Source organism: Hermetia illucens, chromosome 3 (assembly GCF_905115235.1).
Source record: "Hermetia illucens chromosome 3, iHerIll2.2.curated.20191125, whole genome shotgun sequence".
NCBI classification, from domain to species: domain Eukaryota; kingdom Metazoa; phylum Arthropoda; class Insecta; order Diptera; family Stratiomyidae; genus Hermetia; species Hermetia illucens.
Genome location: NC_051851.1, coordinates 145449708 through 145467357, shown reverse-complemented (window position 1 = coordinate 145467357; position 17650 = coordinate 145449708). Strand labels below are relative to the sequence as shown.

Below are 17650 nucleotides of genomic sequence, written 5' to 3'. Positions count from 1 at the left end.
TTGGTAGACCTAGAGTGGGGGCGTGAAGGTAACAGTAGGAGATAATGATAACGTCCACCATATTTGTTGGCGATATTCTAAGATTAACATTTAGGAATCCGGATCTCTAGACATGGCTGCCCTTTTCCGAAGATATTGCACTCTCAGGCCAAAGGAGTAATGAACACGGAACCACCTCCAGCCGCCCCATTTCGGAATCCACGAAAGATATACTGGGCGACCTACAAACTAGACCTGAGCACCTGGGCTGGGATTGTTAGGGTTAGGGACTTCAAATCCATTGCCAGAATTGAGAAAATAATTTTTATGATTATAACGTAAGCCTTGAAAGGGGCCTTTTAGTCAATGTGCTACAGAAAGGTAAAATATCATGGTGAATCCCGCATTTGTCAAAACAAAGGGGAATGACGAGGGCTCTGAAATCTGATTCAACTGCGGTATGAAATCCATACAGTGAAGTTCAAAAAGCTTTGAACAAGAGCATAAAGGTTCTTAACTTACTATGGCTTCTGGGAATGGACACCATGCCATGGTTCAGATCTCCTGCACATTGTTCTGGTGCCATAGGATAGCGGTAGGTGAGACTTGGAGACTTTTACCAGAGCGGATTCAATGGATGTAGACATCCTTAATAGAACTCACTTTGATATATGCATGAAATCATCAAAAAAATTTTGCTAACAGCCTAATAACGGTTACTGGTGCGGATTCAAAGGCTCGATTACCTATGTATTACGGGGGCGATTGGTCTGTATATATAAGTTCATCAAAAGGGAAGAATGGTTGACAAATGTTCCTGGGTCATTTGGGATGTAATCTACCATCTCAGATCAGTTGGTATGGAACTGCCGCTTAATGTGGATGCCAGTTATCGCTGGTAGTGAGGAGGCTAACAGACTGGATGGTACAGGGTTTCATTCAACAATGGCAAGAGTAGAGTCAGCATTTGGGGCCAAGCCATCGACTGTTAAGACTACTCTGGAAGATGAAGGTGCGTAGTTTAATGGCAACATTTGAATTCCCTGCTCTTAGGACTTAGTTGTGAGAAATGCGATAGTAGCCCCTGTATACTTACCCTATTATTCTTTGTGCCTCAACCGACACAAAAGAAATCTGGCAGCATATATGGAATTAGGTGATCTTGAACTTTTAATAGGTTGTATTGCCAACGCTCAATATATTTGCTGGAGAATTAGCAAATGAAAACGTAGAGGAAAAAAGCTATTTTTTGATTGAGATTCTCTTATGAGATGAAGTTCATGACAGAGAACGTGGGGTGTGCCCCAACGTTCTTGGGACCAAGGTGAAGTGAAGTAATTAGCCTAACAATTTGTACTTCAAAAGTGTTAGGGTTGATTAAAGATTAGCAGGCGTTAAATGAAGTCTCACTGTCAGAGCACAATTCGCAATCGTAATCGATCGTAATATAAAGACCAATATCTAATTTAATAAATCTTAGGAAAACGAATTGGACAAAGTTCAGTGTGCCTTTTGGAAATAAGGTGCAGGTCTCTAGGGCATTAAGGAACCGTTTAGTGGCAAAAGCGACAATTGGAAACTCTGAATCACACTTTTACTCACTCGAGGTAGACGCGGTAAAACGGTTCCCTGGTGGAAATGTGAACGGGAAATTTCAGAAAATCAATCAGACGACTTCTGGATGGTCCCAGTAAAAACAATAAGAACGAGGATCGGTTAGACATCATCAACTCTCTGCGTGGATATAAGAGACTCGTAAGAGGTTCGAAAAAAGACTCGTTGAGAATAAACTGTGAGGAGGTGCCAGGCCGTGTGCAGTTCTTAAGCAGAATGAGTCAGCCAAGTTGGAATCTCTTAGAAAATTGGATGAAGCTTGCACGAATTCCAGAACTGAGCCAATGTAGATTTTCTTGGAAGTAAATAATCCACGAGAAGGGATGATAGAATTGGGAGGAAGATAATTAAGGGTTTTCACAAATCGTTCAATATGGAAGTGCTGCAAAAGTAACTGGAAAACTGTGAAACCGGTGGTTGCTAGTGAAAGAGCAACAGCAGCTTTTGAGCGCTGCAAAGCACTTGGCATGTATGGCATTTGTTCAGTAATGCTTAAGGAGGGTATAGAACACCAGGATGGATAGGATGTTTGACTCTGGCCTAGGTGCACACTTCTTTGCAGTAGGTTCAGTGCTGTTTCGTACCAAGCCACCTAATTAGACGCTGCTTCACTTCTGCCCTGGGAACAGCGGGATCGAAGTTATGCGTAGGTGATGCCTCTGCCCAGATACCACCCGTAAGCTGTCTTCCAAGCCTTTTAATTTGTAATACTTAGATGTTAAGCCCGTGAATAAAAAAAGTGGAAGTGAGTTACTTACCACTTGGTCCGGTCCGACATCAAGTGGATGCGGTCTTAGGACTCCTCAATCTAAGGGGCTAAGGTAGTCTTCATATTGAAGCCTGGGAAAAGATGACTATTCAAACCCAAAGAATTTCAGGCAAATCAGGTTAACACCATTATAGCTGGAATATCTGGAGAGATTGAACTTATCCGGGTGAGGTGGCTGCATTGGCTTTTAATTGAGACCTGGGAATGGTTTGTGGAAATAAACAACTCGCCATTGATTTGACTGACAATTGGTAGCTCAGGCACAGTATATTGAAAGAATTAAACTGATTGGTCATTATCTCAAAAAAATGAGCGGCACGACCTTTTAGAAGAAGTGAAATATGTAGAATCGATTTTAGAGAGGAAGTTCCTTTATAGCGTAAATATATAGAGGCAAAGACGACGTGAACCCTCACAGCTTATGGATTGATCAACCGGACTTTTGTCTTCACACGGGGACTAGGGCTTCATTTGGATATATGTACGTTGCTACCATTAGAGCATCTTGTAGTGTGATGAGTTAAGTTAAGACAAAAAGAGTATCACTGTAAACCAATCTCATTGCAAAGTACTGTATGCCTGGGTATTGCCCACGCTATGGGTATAACGTTTGAGAAGACTATCTGGGCGATATTCTGAGTTCGGAGTTAAGAAGGGACTGAGAGAGAGCTGTGTGTTTGACAAGCGAATGACGGACGATGCATTGCGATCTGCTGCAGTAATCAAGTTGTACTGAGGCCACTCAGCAGCCCTTTGATCACTTCAAGAATTCAATACGGTGGAATTACTCTAGGTATTCAGTAGCATTGCTTGCTATTAAAAACGAAGGACAATCTTTCGATAAGGGCAACTATGGTAGCAGAGCGACGGGTCGCATCACATCCACTAATGGAAATTCTGCGATACGCAAACGAATTTGGGATATTTAGCTGAGCGCTCAGGGGCTCTGCTTTTCGCTACCCCATAAACACACTTAATTGCTACGTGGGCACTCAGAGCTTAGACTGACGCAAACATGTAGTATATATTAAGGATTGTAGCTATTCGTCGGAACACTTGGATATTGAGGAATCCGTTTATGTCCCCAAATAGAATAACTGTTATCCTAGGAATACTAAAAAATCTTTCCTTTAAATCTAAATCTAATAAAATCTACAAAACAAATCTACAAATCTGCACCATTATTCAATATCAATTATTTACTACGAAAAGTATCCTTTTTACCTGTGATATTTTCCGTCTTGAATTCGGTTCGAATCCTAAATTATCATAACCCAGCCGGGCATCTCCCACTGGATCCGAGACTATGCTGACACGTCGTTTCTCTTGCAAATTCGGATTTGTGGAAATCGATGGTAAATCGCCCCCAGGCGGCACAGTTGAAGCATCTGATAGCGTTGGGTTTGAGGAATCTGAATTATTCGACAACTTTTTGGGTTGAACGAAAATTGCAGATTCATGTGTCTGAACGGCATCCGGATCCGTTATTTTTATGAAACTGAAAAGATAAGCAAAATAAAAATCCATGTAGTTAATATGTTTACCTGCTTCAAGGAAAATGGGTTTCATATATTCACAGGAATTGGAAATGAACAATAATCTGGGAAGGACATCTCCAGCAAGAAAACCTTGAAAAGGACTCCCACGTGGGCCCCTGACATTTAGCAGCTCATCATACCTCATCAGCGATGTGAACTGTATTCCGAAGAACTCTATGGTCGTTTATCCTCAAAGTTAAATATTCAGGAGGATCTTAAATCAGAAGAAGATACATCTGTCGGAGGATTACCCCCATATGGGACAAAAAATGCCCCCAGAAACGAATCAATATCAATATTCAGCCACAAGTTAATCTACCATCCAACATTATTTTCTCATACTCATCTGCATCTGAATTCACTGCAAAGCTGTCCTTTTTATAATACTTTCTACGCATCTTTCAGATTTTTTTCTCTGTATTTTTACTCATCAACAATTCATCATGTTAACGTCCTCAATGTGTCAAGCCACGCGTTCATTCTCCTTCAACCGAGAAAAATACAAATTCACCCCCGTTCCATTGGCAAAACAATTTCATTTTTATGTCATGTCGTCATAATGTTGACTTAGGATTTACAGTTTTTCATCCATCTCATATAAGATGAATTGAAGTTTAATATCTTTGTAATCTTTTTTTGCATAAAAGGGAGATTGAAAAGTTTTTTTTTCGACGAAATATTTATGAGCTTAGTATTTCTGATCATATATGAATTTAATTTTAGAAAATGGAAAGTGGAATATTTCCGGAGAAGTGAAGTCAATTTTCAAAGGAATGTGAAGTCAGTTTAGGGAAAATAAGTAAATTAGTTGCATCTGCATGTCCTTCGACGAAAAAGATAGCAAGGAAGAGGCTTTTTCAAAACACGCGAAAGCTGAATCAAGATTTTTACTTCTAGGTTGTTCACCGTCAAAATTTCCTATCTGGAGTTAAGGATTAGATACAACTTTTGATGAAGGCTGAACCTGTTGAAATTCGTAAAGATTTTTCCCATATGACCTAGTTAATAAGCTGTGCATCTCTCTGCGAAAGTTAATTAATGATTATTATATCGAAGCGTTACCGACTTCGGAGAAGTTTTTCATCGACTTCAGGATGATTTTTCACCCTTCTTTGCTGGTTACAGTTGACTGCAGTCATTTATATTAGATGGCGCCCAATGTGAGTCCCTGAAAGAGTCCTATGGAAAGGACCAAGCGATATGTCTCGTCAAGTTGATCGAAATATGTGGAGCTTTGATGGAAAGATAAGTGCTCTCATTTTGATGATTAGCATTGTATCAGCAAGCATTGTTACAAGACCTCCCTAGCTTCGATTATTGGGAACCCCGACGTGAATAAATAAATGAGAAGGGTAAGCTTTTATACATTTTTTTCTGGACAGACCCAAGTGTGCACATGACTGCGCTCGAGCACACAATTCCCAAATTTTCATTTTCCGCCGACTGGGACACAATAGATTCTTCCTGACTTCACAACATATTGAGAACAAATTGCAGAGCCGCATCGCTACCTTGCTCTGTACCAGGGGCTGTTTTAAAACCCGGTCAGATAGTATGGCTGGTAAGAACGGTTGACAGTAGCAGAAAGTGGTTCGAATGCAGTAGTTCAAGGAGCATCAGCTACATTCGTTTGTTATTTTAAAAATTTTCCCTCTTTATTGCAGGGAATGTATAAAGCCACAAATAAGAAGAGCCTGAGGAAGTAAGAGCACGATTTGTCCTCTAAGGCAAAATTATAAATGGAAACGGTTTATGTTTATTGGGAGTTGAGCAACTAGGCAGGAGTTAACATCAGTCAGCCAGTAATGGAGAGTTCTCACGATTCTTATGACGTTGTACCTATGCAGACCTCCTCGAAGTTTGCACTGTTCTCGGGAGTGTAATAATAGATTGACAATAGTTTCAGCGAGGATCATCGAGACTCCTATCCGCACCAATAACCTGGATGCCCTAAGTCACGCTCGGAATCATGCCCAAGGTGAGATAGATCCAAAATCGAACCATGCCGTAGGGAATCATCGTTCGAGCCCGGCAAACTGGAGTCATCGGCAGAGTACGACATACCAGGCAAGACTCGCCTCTTCATTACAGAATGGGTACCAGCTCGAGATCTTTATTTGATATCGGAGCTAAAATTTTCATCACTCCCTCTTATTTTGTTCCAAACATGTAAATAACATTCACTCGTGATTTTGGGGGAGAGATTGGTGTGTTCTGGCAATGGGCTTCGACGTTCACGTTCTTTGTGTTCATAGTTGCAGCTCCTCATAGCCGCAGAGCTTCTCCGTAATTCAAAATGATATCAAGTGGCAAGATCTTCCAAAAAGTCTAAGTCGCGTAACCAAAAATGGAGTTTATGTATCACCACATCATAACAGAAAATCCGTCAGAGGCACACCACGCAAAAGACTACCGCTAGCGAAATTCGTTTGAGTTCAGGATGATACAAAGGATTGGCCGAGTAGCAAGATCTCCCGAAAAAATTCAATTCTGTTGGGAAGTCGCGTAGCCGAAAATAGAGATCAGGTATAACCCCATCATTACAGAAAATCCACCAGTAGCACAACGTTCAAAACGACCATCGCCAGAGAACTCGACGATCCTAATATCTCCAGGGGAGACCCTGGTACCAGCATCAGTGAAAAGTGGACGTCAAGGGAGCTCTCAGATTCTCCAGCTCCTTAAAATGGAACTCTCCTGGGTAGGGCGGTCGAATACATTTACGTCCAGCAACTCTGCCTGCTGTCTCAGACGGACTACCGGATAGAAAACTCTCCTATTGCATCTAGTATACTAACCTGAAATTGTTTGACACAATACCCTATTTAGTACAGGATCAGAACACCGTGCTTTAGGCAGCCTCAGCTACCCTAGTTTACCTCCTTATTATTTCCGTTTTTTCGCCTTAAAAATACCTTGAGTGTAACGTGCCAGTATATTCCACATGTCCTTGCTCTGCAGACATCTTTCCATGCAAAATTGAAGGTAATCGCGCTTCCATCTTCTACAGAAGGGTCTGTAGCAGACTATCTTATAAGGCGTTCCAAAGGTCCGAACTAAGGATAGATTACTAAGCCAATCCCGATATGACTTTCATTTAACATCGCTGAACGAAAAAGAGGGGGATACTCTAAATAATCAGCATGAGCCTAAGAGAAAAAAAAGCGGACAGGCAATTCTGAAAACCAGCACTGATAATTCAGAAGGCGGGAAGCATACAGTGAATATAGGAACGCCCACCAGTGTTGCGAAGCCTAAGACAAACGAAAACAGTGGATGGACTAAAGTTACCACTAAAAAAGCAAAAGTGCGAATTCGTCTAGAGGCGATTGTTATCCCCAGTAAGGGCAATCTGTCCTAAGCGGAGGTATTCAGAAAGCTCATCCTGATCTAAAAGATCTGAGCGGAAATATGAATAGAATTTAAAAATTCCAGGAAGGGAATTTTATGTTCGAACTGACAAGATCCAGGGTAGGGAAAGCTGATGACTCGCGCTCAAGTTAAATACTCACTGGGGGAGGATGTCGATGAAGTGATATCGAAAAGAGAAATTTGTACTGCTTTGAAGGAGCTATTCAAATTGGAAGAACTTGCGGAGGAATCTATTGTGGGTTTACGAAAAGCCTATGGCGGTACAATACGACTACCAGTGGAGGCAGCGTAGAAGTTGCTGGTGGCCGGAAAAGTTCGAAAAATTTTGATGGGTAGTCTGTCGCTTAAGAGAGCAAACTTCATTAAAGAAGTGCTTTAAATACTTCATGTTTGAGCACTTTACGAAGGCATGCACCAGCAGCATTGGCTGATCCGATCGATGCAGAAGGTGTGGGGAGAAAAACCGCATTGCTAAGGAGTGCAATAGGCACTCCAAATGCCTATTATGCGAAGTAAAAGAGGGACAGGATAACCAGCATATTGCCGGAAGTGGTGAATGTCCAGAATTTAGGAAAGCGCTGACTGCAATGAAAAAATGAGGTTTATTCAAAAAAACTTTAATTATTGCAGGGACGCTCAAGATTTACTTGAGTAGGCCACTTACGAATCTGAGATGGAAATTGCCATTATAAGTGAACCGTAAAGAAACCGTTACGGTGGCATATAGATAACAGATTCGACTGGTGGAGTGGCGATATGGGCTCGCGGTCGACAGATAATACAATGTATTGCAAATCAGGAATCCAATGGTTCTGTGTGGGCGAAAATAAGTGGGACGATGTCCAATGGCGATTGCTGGTGAATTCAATGCCTGGGGCCCGAGGTAGCAGCGAATCAAATGAAGGGGGCGTAGTTTATTAGAAGCTTTTGCACAGATGGAGATAGTTTTGGGTAACGAAGGTGCTGTAAACACCTTTCAGAAAGGGGGGTCAGGATCGGTTGAAAACCTTTGCCAGTACTGCACTGGCGCGTGGTATATCCTGGTGCGTCAGCGAACGCTACTCCCACGTATGTGACGTATCTATGCATAGGAGCTGCTTATTCCCCAGCAGATGAGTAAACTGCTACTACTACTGCTGGAATGGTGAACTGGCCGGCCTTCGATCAGCCTGCCACCGAGCCAGAAGAGCTGCTCAGAGGGCGGTAGGTAGAGTTGATCACGGGCAAGTGCGCCTATAAGACAACCCGCAAAATCCTCATGTTCGCCATCCAGCGAAGCAAGAAGTGAAATGCTTTAATGACCTCTGCTCAGAAGAGGAGATAAACCAGTGGAGGAGTGCTTATAGAATCGTGATGGGATTCCGAGACTGTTCATCTTCGTAGATCACATGTCCTACCCTCTTGCTGAAAATCATTCAGGGGTCATTCACCCAGTAAGAGGGGGCACCGACATATTACAGCTACTTCTGAATGTGATGCCAGTCACCAGAGATGAGCTGCCGGAGATCTGCGGTAGAATAGGGGATAATAAAGCCCCGGACCCCCTGCCTTAGCCTGGTAAACCTCTGGTTCGACACTTCTGGGGAAAAAAAAGGAAGCGGTCCTCGTCACTAAGCACTGGAAGAGAAATTACGTCTGTATTAGAATCGGGAGTCATGTCATCATTTCCAAGCGTACCACTAGATACTTGGAAGTGGTGATAGACAGGAAGCTCAGTTATAGGCAATATATGCAGTACATTTGGGACAAACCATTCACTGTAAGTATGGCTCTGGCAAGGATGATGCCGAAACTGCTCGATGGACTCACGGGCTCATCCCTGTCATCAAGGAGTGGTTGGAGAGACAACACGATGAGATTAATTATATCTCGCTCAGTTTCTCACGGGGCACGGAAGATATTGCCAGTACCTGCACAAGTTTAAACTGGACTCCTCATTCGACTGTCCAAATTGCGATGGAGTCCTAGAGGACCAAGAGCATGCTTTACTCTACTGTTCAAGCTTTGTGGAAGAAAGGAGGAATCTAGAGGACGGTCTAGGAGAGGTGCTGGTTCCAGAAAATCTGGTGTCGAAAATGGTACCAAGTCAAGATGATTAGGATGCAATCAACTCCATGATCGCATCTATCCAGAACAAACTGCGAAAGACAGAGGAGAGGAGAAAAGCGTGGTTATGTACTCCGCGTATTGAAGGAAGGTGAATAAGCTAGAATGAGCCGACTTCGCTCCATGCTGTAATATCTTATGGTGGTTCCGCGGGGCAAGGGGGAGGTGGGGATGGTCTTAGTGGGTAAAAATCCCACCCACACTGGTGTGTCCAGATCAGTATCTTTTGAAGATTTCCACCTCCTTAAAAAAAGGATAGACAAACATCGACTCGATTCCAGTAAGGGTGTGTTTCACACAAAACCTTAAAAACGCTAGGGAAAGTGATATAAACCAGCTGCTCCAAACCAATCGTTTGTTAATGCGGTAATATGGGTTTCAGTGGGCACGTGTTGCGGTTGAGGATTCTAGCTCGAGATGGATCTCTATCTATTTAGTTGGGCTAGTAAAGAATTACCTTCTGGAGAGACTCATATCGTACGCAGGAGGTGAAGTACATTGTTATAGTAAGAGCTCATGTTTCTGTGCTGGGACCTCTTTAAATGAACGTGATGTGCGAGTTAGTGCTTGCTTTTCGCGTATAGTAAGAGCCAGAATGGATTGAGTTTCCAAACGACCCGGTGGTGGTTACAGGTTAGAAGTGTACTGAAAACTTAAAGCTGGCTCCAATAGTAAATTGGATTCATGATGAATTAAATTATCATTTTTTAATAAAAGTAGAAAAGTGAGGAAGTATCTGAAACTAAAGCAGCAAAATTTTATATTTACATAATACTAGTCAAGTCTTGTTGGCTATTATATGTTAATTAAATTATCTATTGTCATGCTCCCTTTCAAAAATCACATAAAAGTGTAAATTCAGATAAATTATTTATCAAAACATTTTACCATTTTAGAGAACAAGCTAGATAGAAATGGAGCAGAGGAAAATCTCAATCACTTTCCACGGACTCATAACAACTAGTCTAAACAATCCACAGTACGGCCCTGTTGTCATCGATATGCGTAATAAGATCATGTCGCTAAAAACAATTTCATTAGATCCAATTAACACTTACAATCCGCAGGTCTCTGGAAAATGATTTGCAATGGTTTACACAACATTATTTCATTGAAAATTCAATGCACCAGTTCCATGTCAGGCCTTATGTCTTGATTTTTATGGAATTTACTAGATAATTCGAGAATAAACCGGAGAATTATGAATGTGGAAGATATTAAGTATGTGGTAACTTTAGATTAAAGTAACATGAGTGGCGATGATCTAAGAAATTCAGTTTGAAGGGGTTTAATTAAATTTCCTTAATTAATGAGGAATTTGAAAATGGTTGGATAATTAGGCGTGAAAAACAAAATTAAATAATGATGGTGCATATCGCCAGAATACCATACACAGTTAAAATAATTATTGAGAAAAATCTTGTATTCCCAATAGTTAGTTAGAGATGGGAGCCCGATGGTTATAATATAAAACAAGTCGCACCGGAAGCGACTTATGTGAAAACAGCTATTGTACTCTATGATTGATTAGCTAATTATCGTGAAAATTACCAACATGGAATAAATATGTAGCTTCCTCTCCATTAACGGGAAAAGTGATTTTCTTGATCTACCCTAGGACATTGTAGAAGAAGAAGGAAGTTTCCAATTACACTTTAAATTTCACTCAACCTAATATCTAAGGCAAAGTAGTACTCCGTGGGTACTCATAAAGGACATCTTGCTTCCCGAACTTGCACAATAAACATTGCTGCACAGCTAGAAGATCAATCCAATCAATATCGGATCCTTTGATTTGATTTAGTTCGCTTATGGTTTAATATCGCTTATGGCAAATGGAATGTGTGGTAAAACTTTGAAATGAATCCATGCCGAAATAACGAAACCTGTGGTCTATGGATTACCCACTGTTACAGTAATCATCTCCCACATCATCTATTGTTATAAGTCTTAGTGGCGGTGAATCGCAATTGCTTTTATTACGCCCACCTGTGGCTACGGAAAAGTAACTCAGAACAATAGATCAATATGGACGAAGAGAAACGGTGTAAACTTCTCGTATAGGGATTCGGGACCCCAGTAAGGATGCTTTTTGGAAGTGGGCGATCAGGCAATCGTCGATATCCGTCGACTGTAATGCCCTGTGGCGGGCAGGTTGGGCTGCATGAAGTCTAATCCAGTACGGCACTCCCTAGCACACAAGCGCCGAAGAAGAGGATAAGGAGATAAGGGTGCACTTTACAAGATGGTGACACTAACTGTGACTCAGAATCGAGAGCTGGATGTATTTAGAAGAAGCTCAACGATTATGGGATTTTTTCCAACACCTAGGGTTGTGACTTGGTCCGAGAGAGCCCTCTAAACATCTTAAAATGTGGGCAGGCAGTAATGGAGCTGAGTTTAGCAAAGAAAATGGTTGTTGAACAGAAGTTTGCCTTAGAAGAGTTTACTTTCCTTTACTTAGAGTTAAAATTGTTCACCAAACAAACAATTAAGAATATGGTGATAGCCATTAGGGTACTGTACAATAAGTCGCGCGTGGATGGGAGACGATCGAAGTAAGTCCCTAAAACTATTCCTTCGATGGTAACGTAGTCAACGCAGGTGACATCCACTCGTATCCCCGCAGAAGTATGGAGAAACAAAAAGGTAGGAGGGAAGCTGGTGGAACAACCAGGGAACCAAAATGTGCCAAAAAATCAAAAATGGGTGTCGCCCAATTTGAGGAAAGAGGCTAAAATTCCGGTAGGGGGAAATAGTGTCGAAAACATTAGCGCTAACAAGAACGCGAAGGAAGAAACTGATGACCAGCATGAGTCGATTATAATTTCTAACACGGGTAGTTATGTCCTACCCAGACATAATAAGAAAGGTGAAAGTTGACTTCCATTTTAAAGACTTTGTTGGAAGTATCTGGATTCGGAAGAACGAAAGTGACGAAAGTGCTGCGGTCTGTGCTAAAAAACGAAATTCCGTACAAGAACCTAGGCGTGGTTTCGTCTCAGCAAAAATTTGCTCTGACGTGGCTGTAGGGTTTACAAAACGCATCTATTGTTAGTTTTTGAGAGGTATATGGTGGAAGGAATCGTGCATGTTAGCAAAGTCAGTAATGGATGGGTGGCCTTCCGTTTCAGACAGGCTGGGAAAGCCGATCTCAGACACAACAGGCTGGCACTGGGAGTTGATGGTATGCGAAACGTAGTCTTTAGAGACTGTCTGCTAAGTGGAGGCTGGATTTTGTAGAGCTATTTCAGGTATGTTTGGTAGATAAAAAAATATTTGCTGAGGTGTGGAAACACTAGAGGTTAGTGCTGTTATCTAAATCTGGTAAACCTTTTAATGACAGATCTATATGCCTGTTGAAAAGTATGGGGAAAAACTGGAGCGAATAATATATGGCGGATTGCTTCTTATTTTAGAGACTCTATTAGACTTGTCTGGCCGGCAATAGGGCCATATACTCAGGTCAACCTGCCATGGTATCAAACTAGTTACTGGTTTGGCTGGATATGCAATGTACAGAAGGGCAGTACTCCAAGTATTGCGCTTTGATGTGCAAAATGAATTTAATTCAGACAATTGGTACCTGATAAGGCGGTTTACGGCTAGTAACATCGTCGCACTTATTGATGGACAATATTGTATTTCACAGAGTTCTTTTTGTATCGTTATTGTGGAAAATTATACATAATTCCAACATTTAAGTGACGACTCCATGATAGTGGATTACAGGACCGCATAGTGATTATAGCTGCAAAACAACTCTCGGATATTCATTCAAAACAATCACTGCTATAAGAAGTGGCTGGGAAATGTAGGTCTCTCATTTGCGAAAAACGTCAGAACTAGCAACAAATACTTTGCAGGGGCGACATACTATATGTGTCGGGGCGCGCAATGCAATACCCAATAGATGAGCGCGGTTTGTAGGAGGACCACCTTAAGAATATGCGATGGCTTCAAAGCCTTCACATGATAGCTGAAATGATCGGATCGATAAACGGAAGTGGTTGAAGACTCTAATGAGCGCTGCGAGTAATGGCGGGCGTGACGCACTCGAACTGTGATACCGAGTGAAATCCTGAGAAGTTCAGTTTAGTGTTGGCCGTGACAAGAAAGGCTTTCCTATTGGGTTGGTCAGGGCAGTGAAAGATGCTGCAGTTCGCAATGATTTCAGAACTGTATAACTTTTGAAGGACGTTAACCTCTTATCCACAATGATGAACAACTGAAGAGATGGAAAGACACTTTACCAGGGTCGTTAACCGTATTACATCGTAATATGCGGATACGGACTGTTCCTCCAAGCAGAAAGGAAATCATTTCGGTCATCAATACACTCAAATGGAGTAAAGCCGCTGGGATTGACGGTCTCTCCCCAGAGTTATCTATCGCTGTACCTGTAGTTACTGCAGATCTGCTGCTTTCACTCATACAGAAATCTTGGAAATAGGTGACCTTTCCCAGAGAATGGAAGAAGGGATTGATCGTTAAGACTCCAAAAAAAGGGCACCCGTTTAGAGTGTGACTTTTGGAACATGTTGAAAGATTGATAGACAGAGAGAGAGCAGGCTTGATTCCGCTCAAGACACTCCTGCATCGACCCCATCAACACCCCACGGATCATTTGCGAACAGTGTGCGGAATTTAGATCATCGCTGCACTTGTTCTTCATCGATTTCGAGAAAGCTTTTGATGGGTGTATCTGGAGTGCTTTGCGTCAGAGAGGGACTGATAGCTATTGTCAGAGCGACATATGATAGCGCAAAATGTCACGTGTTGCATCGGGATACCATCTCGGAAGATTTTGAGGTCCGCCATGCTTGCATCCTGTTATCGATATTATTCCTTCTTATTATATGTGCGATTCTTCTTGCTGCCGTGTCCGGAGAACGAGGTGGAAGTAATGGACGATGACATCTTCGTTCAAACACATCGACTAAGTTGATGACATTTGTTTGCTCTCTTAGCGGGTCATGGACCTTGGCCAAATGGCTTTGGAGTTGGAAAGGGAGGCAGTAGAGTTGGACTGAAGATAAACATCAACAAAATCAAAGCTCTCAGTTTGACGGGTCATCGCACTCTCCCTATCTGCATTAATGGGCAGAGGATCGAAAGCGTCGATCAATTTGTATATCTAGGAAGTACGATTTCTGTCAACGGCGGCAGCGACCTTAATGTTGCCCGACGCATTAACATCGTTAGATCCGTTTTCGCTGTATGCGATGTGTATGACAATTGCACTGCAGGCTATGCCACGTAATAGAATTCACTCTCGTAAGATGACCGACAAGCAAGGGCACTTGGGCAGAAAGGTACAGAACGAGTACGAGCATTTCGGGAAGGGAGAAGCTAAAGTACATTTCAAGTAACCGCAGGTGATGGCGTGTAGGTGTGGTTGACGCGCTATATTGCACCAAAGGGTAAAAGGCAACCATATACATACGAAGGAGGCTTCACTGCAGGCAAATCAGCAAGAGATCAGGCTTTCTCCCTTCAGCAAGTGATGGATAAACTGTTAAAATATGACCATCAGATGCACTATCTTTTCATCGATTTAGAGGCCGCCTATAATAGCATTGCCATGGTAAGCCTGCACTGACTAGGTTGACCCTGACCAATGTGCGAGGTTAGCTAAAAGTATCAGTATTATCCTCGAGAGCATTCAACATCAACAATCGTCCAAGAAAAGGGGATGTCCTATTATCAATTTTTAAGGTTTTGTGTGAAACAAAACCTTATTAAAATCGGTTTACTGTCTGTCTGTCGGTCTTAGTTTTGACATTTGTTGGAAGGGCAACTGCTCAACCAAAAAATCGAAAAAAAAAAATCAGGAGGCTGCCGCTATATGGTGCCTGGGCGCGCGCGTCTTTACTTCCGTTAAGTAGGTGCGATGCCCCATGGATTGGATTTTTAGGTTCCGCTGGGGATCTATGCATCCTAATAAGGACCCGTGAAGTTTTGTAAAATAACACGATTGACTGATTGAAGTGCCCAAGGCCCCCCTCCCGCCTTCAATATTGCCGAGCCTAATAAGGAGGTCAAAAAGCGTTTGTCGACAGACTTCCATGGAGCTTCAGCATTTGCGGGGTCATCTGCGGTCACTCAGGATGGACCTCGGATTTCATAATGTCATTACAGAGTTAGTTTGGGCTTTAATCCATTTCTTCCTTTTGGCAAACAATTTGAAGATCCTTTGGCTTCTTCGTCCCATATTGCAGCAGGACTTTAACAAGGGTATCGCCATTATGATTTAGGACGAAGACCTTTAGGAAGACCTTGCATACCGCGGTTCAGTTTGATTGAGGCTAAGGTCAATGATTAGCTAGTCTCGAATCACACAATATACTGTTCTGATAAACCATCGAATATTATGGCTACGATTACTAAAACGTACTCAGAGATAGTCCTATATTAGAACAATGGGTTTTTCGCTCTTGAATGCGGCATGAGGTTCAACCATTATCAAAGGTAGAAGAACTGGTGCAAGGCTGCCAGCGCTGAAATATTTCGAAATGACAACAAAAAAGGCCTCAAGACTATGCTAACATTAAGCTCTTGAATGAATGGCTAAATTAAAATGCGGATCATGTACGCGCATTTTCATCATTTTTGTCGGCTTCCACTTAGTGTGATATTTATTGGCTAATGGAATCGCGGCAAGCAACCAGCCAAAGTGCAATTGGAAAGGTTAAATTGAATGCTCGGTTGATTTGGATATGGCTGAGGAGCATTGTTGGTATCGTTTGCTAAACGATATAACAGAGGCGACATATGCATAGTGGATGTCGTGATGATACACATGTTTATTTGGGGATATTTCCATGTGATCACATGTTTAATTGGGGGTATCTTTCTGTATGATGACGAATCATTTCAGGAAGAAGTATAAATCTATAATATAACTAACATATAACTAACATATAAAATAATAATAATATAATTAGAATTTAATGAAAAAAAATTCTATTTGTTGTTTCATTGATCATTTCTTGATATATCTAAATGTAAATTACAGAGTAGAAAAGATAAAATTACATAATTTATAATTGAACTATTTCCAACTATAAATAAAAGTGAAACTTATATAATACAAGGTTACGATCCATATCGGTTTCAGGCAGCTACTTATAGATTAAGAGCCTTGAAGTTAGCATTTACTATCAACATATTAACAGGCATTAATTATTTTAGATATTTGCGAGCATATTTTAATTGTATAACTGATCGCAATGGTGTCATATATATTTATCCATAATTCTGCAAGGAAAGTACTGAATAATTACACAATTTCATTAATAATTAATGAATACATTTCAAATAGCATTCCTTCGATAACAATATGATCCCGCGCAAAATATAAAGTGTTCATTGCATTTATTTTATTGTAACTAGTTCAATTAATACTTGAGTAGGTTGTAATTAAGTACTCCAGATAGCTGCTGATATACGCCTGCATATTGGAGGTAAATAGTGCTACCTAGCTAAGGTATCGATCATATGTTGCAATCGCTACTACGAGTACTTGACTTTCGAAGTGTTGGCGTCAATATCAGGCTAGGCTTAGAAAACAGCAAACTAATAATTTCTTCGAGGAGAGAACTGTTTATTTTTAATAAGATTAAGAGGATATGGCACTTAACTGTCATCAATATGGTTACTGTAAGAATGTTATATTATTACGTTATGTTTACTAGTTTTGTGAGTCTAATTCATGAAGTGGGAGCCATGCCGTGAGGAAAAAATCTGCTTCTAGCGATGAAAATAATACGGAAAATTTGGTCCTGCGCAAAAACGCAACCTATTCAGCCGGAGTCTATCCAGAACCAGGCATCCATGGTGTCGCTCAAAGATTTCGTCTTTATATAGGCTACGGAGTTGTCCACCTTTATGTGGAGGCCACAAGTTCTTCGGAGGATTCTCCTCTCGAACGCAGCTAAGGGTTCGCAATTTTTTTTGCAACGAACCCAAGTATGCGAGGAATACATGAAGACTGGAAAAATCATTGTCTTGTAAAAAGAATCCCTGGCGGAGCGGCACGGTGCACATTGAGAGGGAGTTGAACCTACAACGAGGCCGGTTAGAAAGCAGTCCACGCTTTTTAATTTTTTGATATTCCAAAAAATTGTTGAATAACAGCCTCAGTAGCAACAACATCAACAGCAGCTCCAGCAAGCAACCACAACAAAACAGCGATATACGTAAAATCAACATCAAGAAAATTTGTGGAGTTAGTTTAAGTGTTGTGACAATCTATTTGAGAAATGAAGGA

General features: G+C 41.4%; 1 protein-coding gene across 2 annotated transcripts in view; it reads right to left on the bottom strand.

Annotated features, from left to right (window-relative positions):
- LOC119651913 (sodium/hydrogen exchanger 9B2) overlaps positions 1-17650 on the bottom strand; it is a 176660-nt gene that overhangs the window by 52748 nt on the left and 106262 nt on the right. For both annotated transcript variants that reach the window (XM_038055739.1, XM_038055741.1), the window contains exon 2: positions 3587-3860. In XM_038055739.1, the coding sequence (XP_037911667.1) occupies positions 3587-3860 (274 nt within the window). The remainder of the gene's footprint in view (positions 1-3586; positions 3861-17650) is intronic.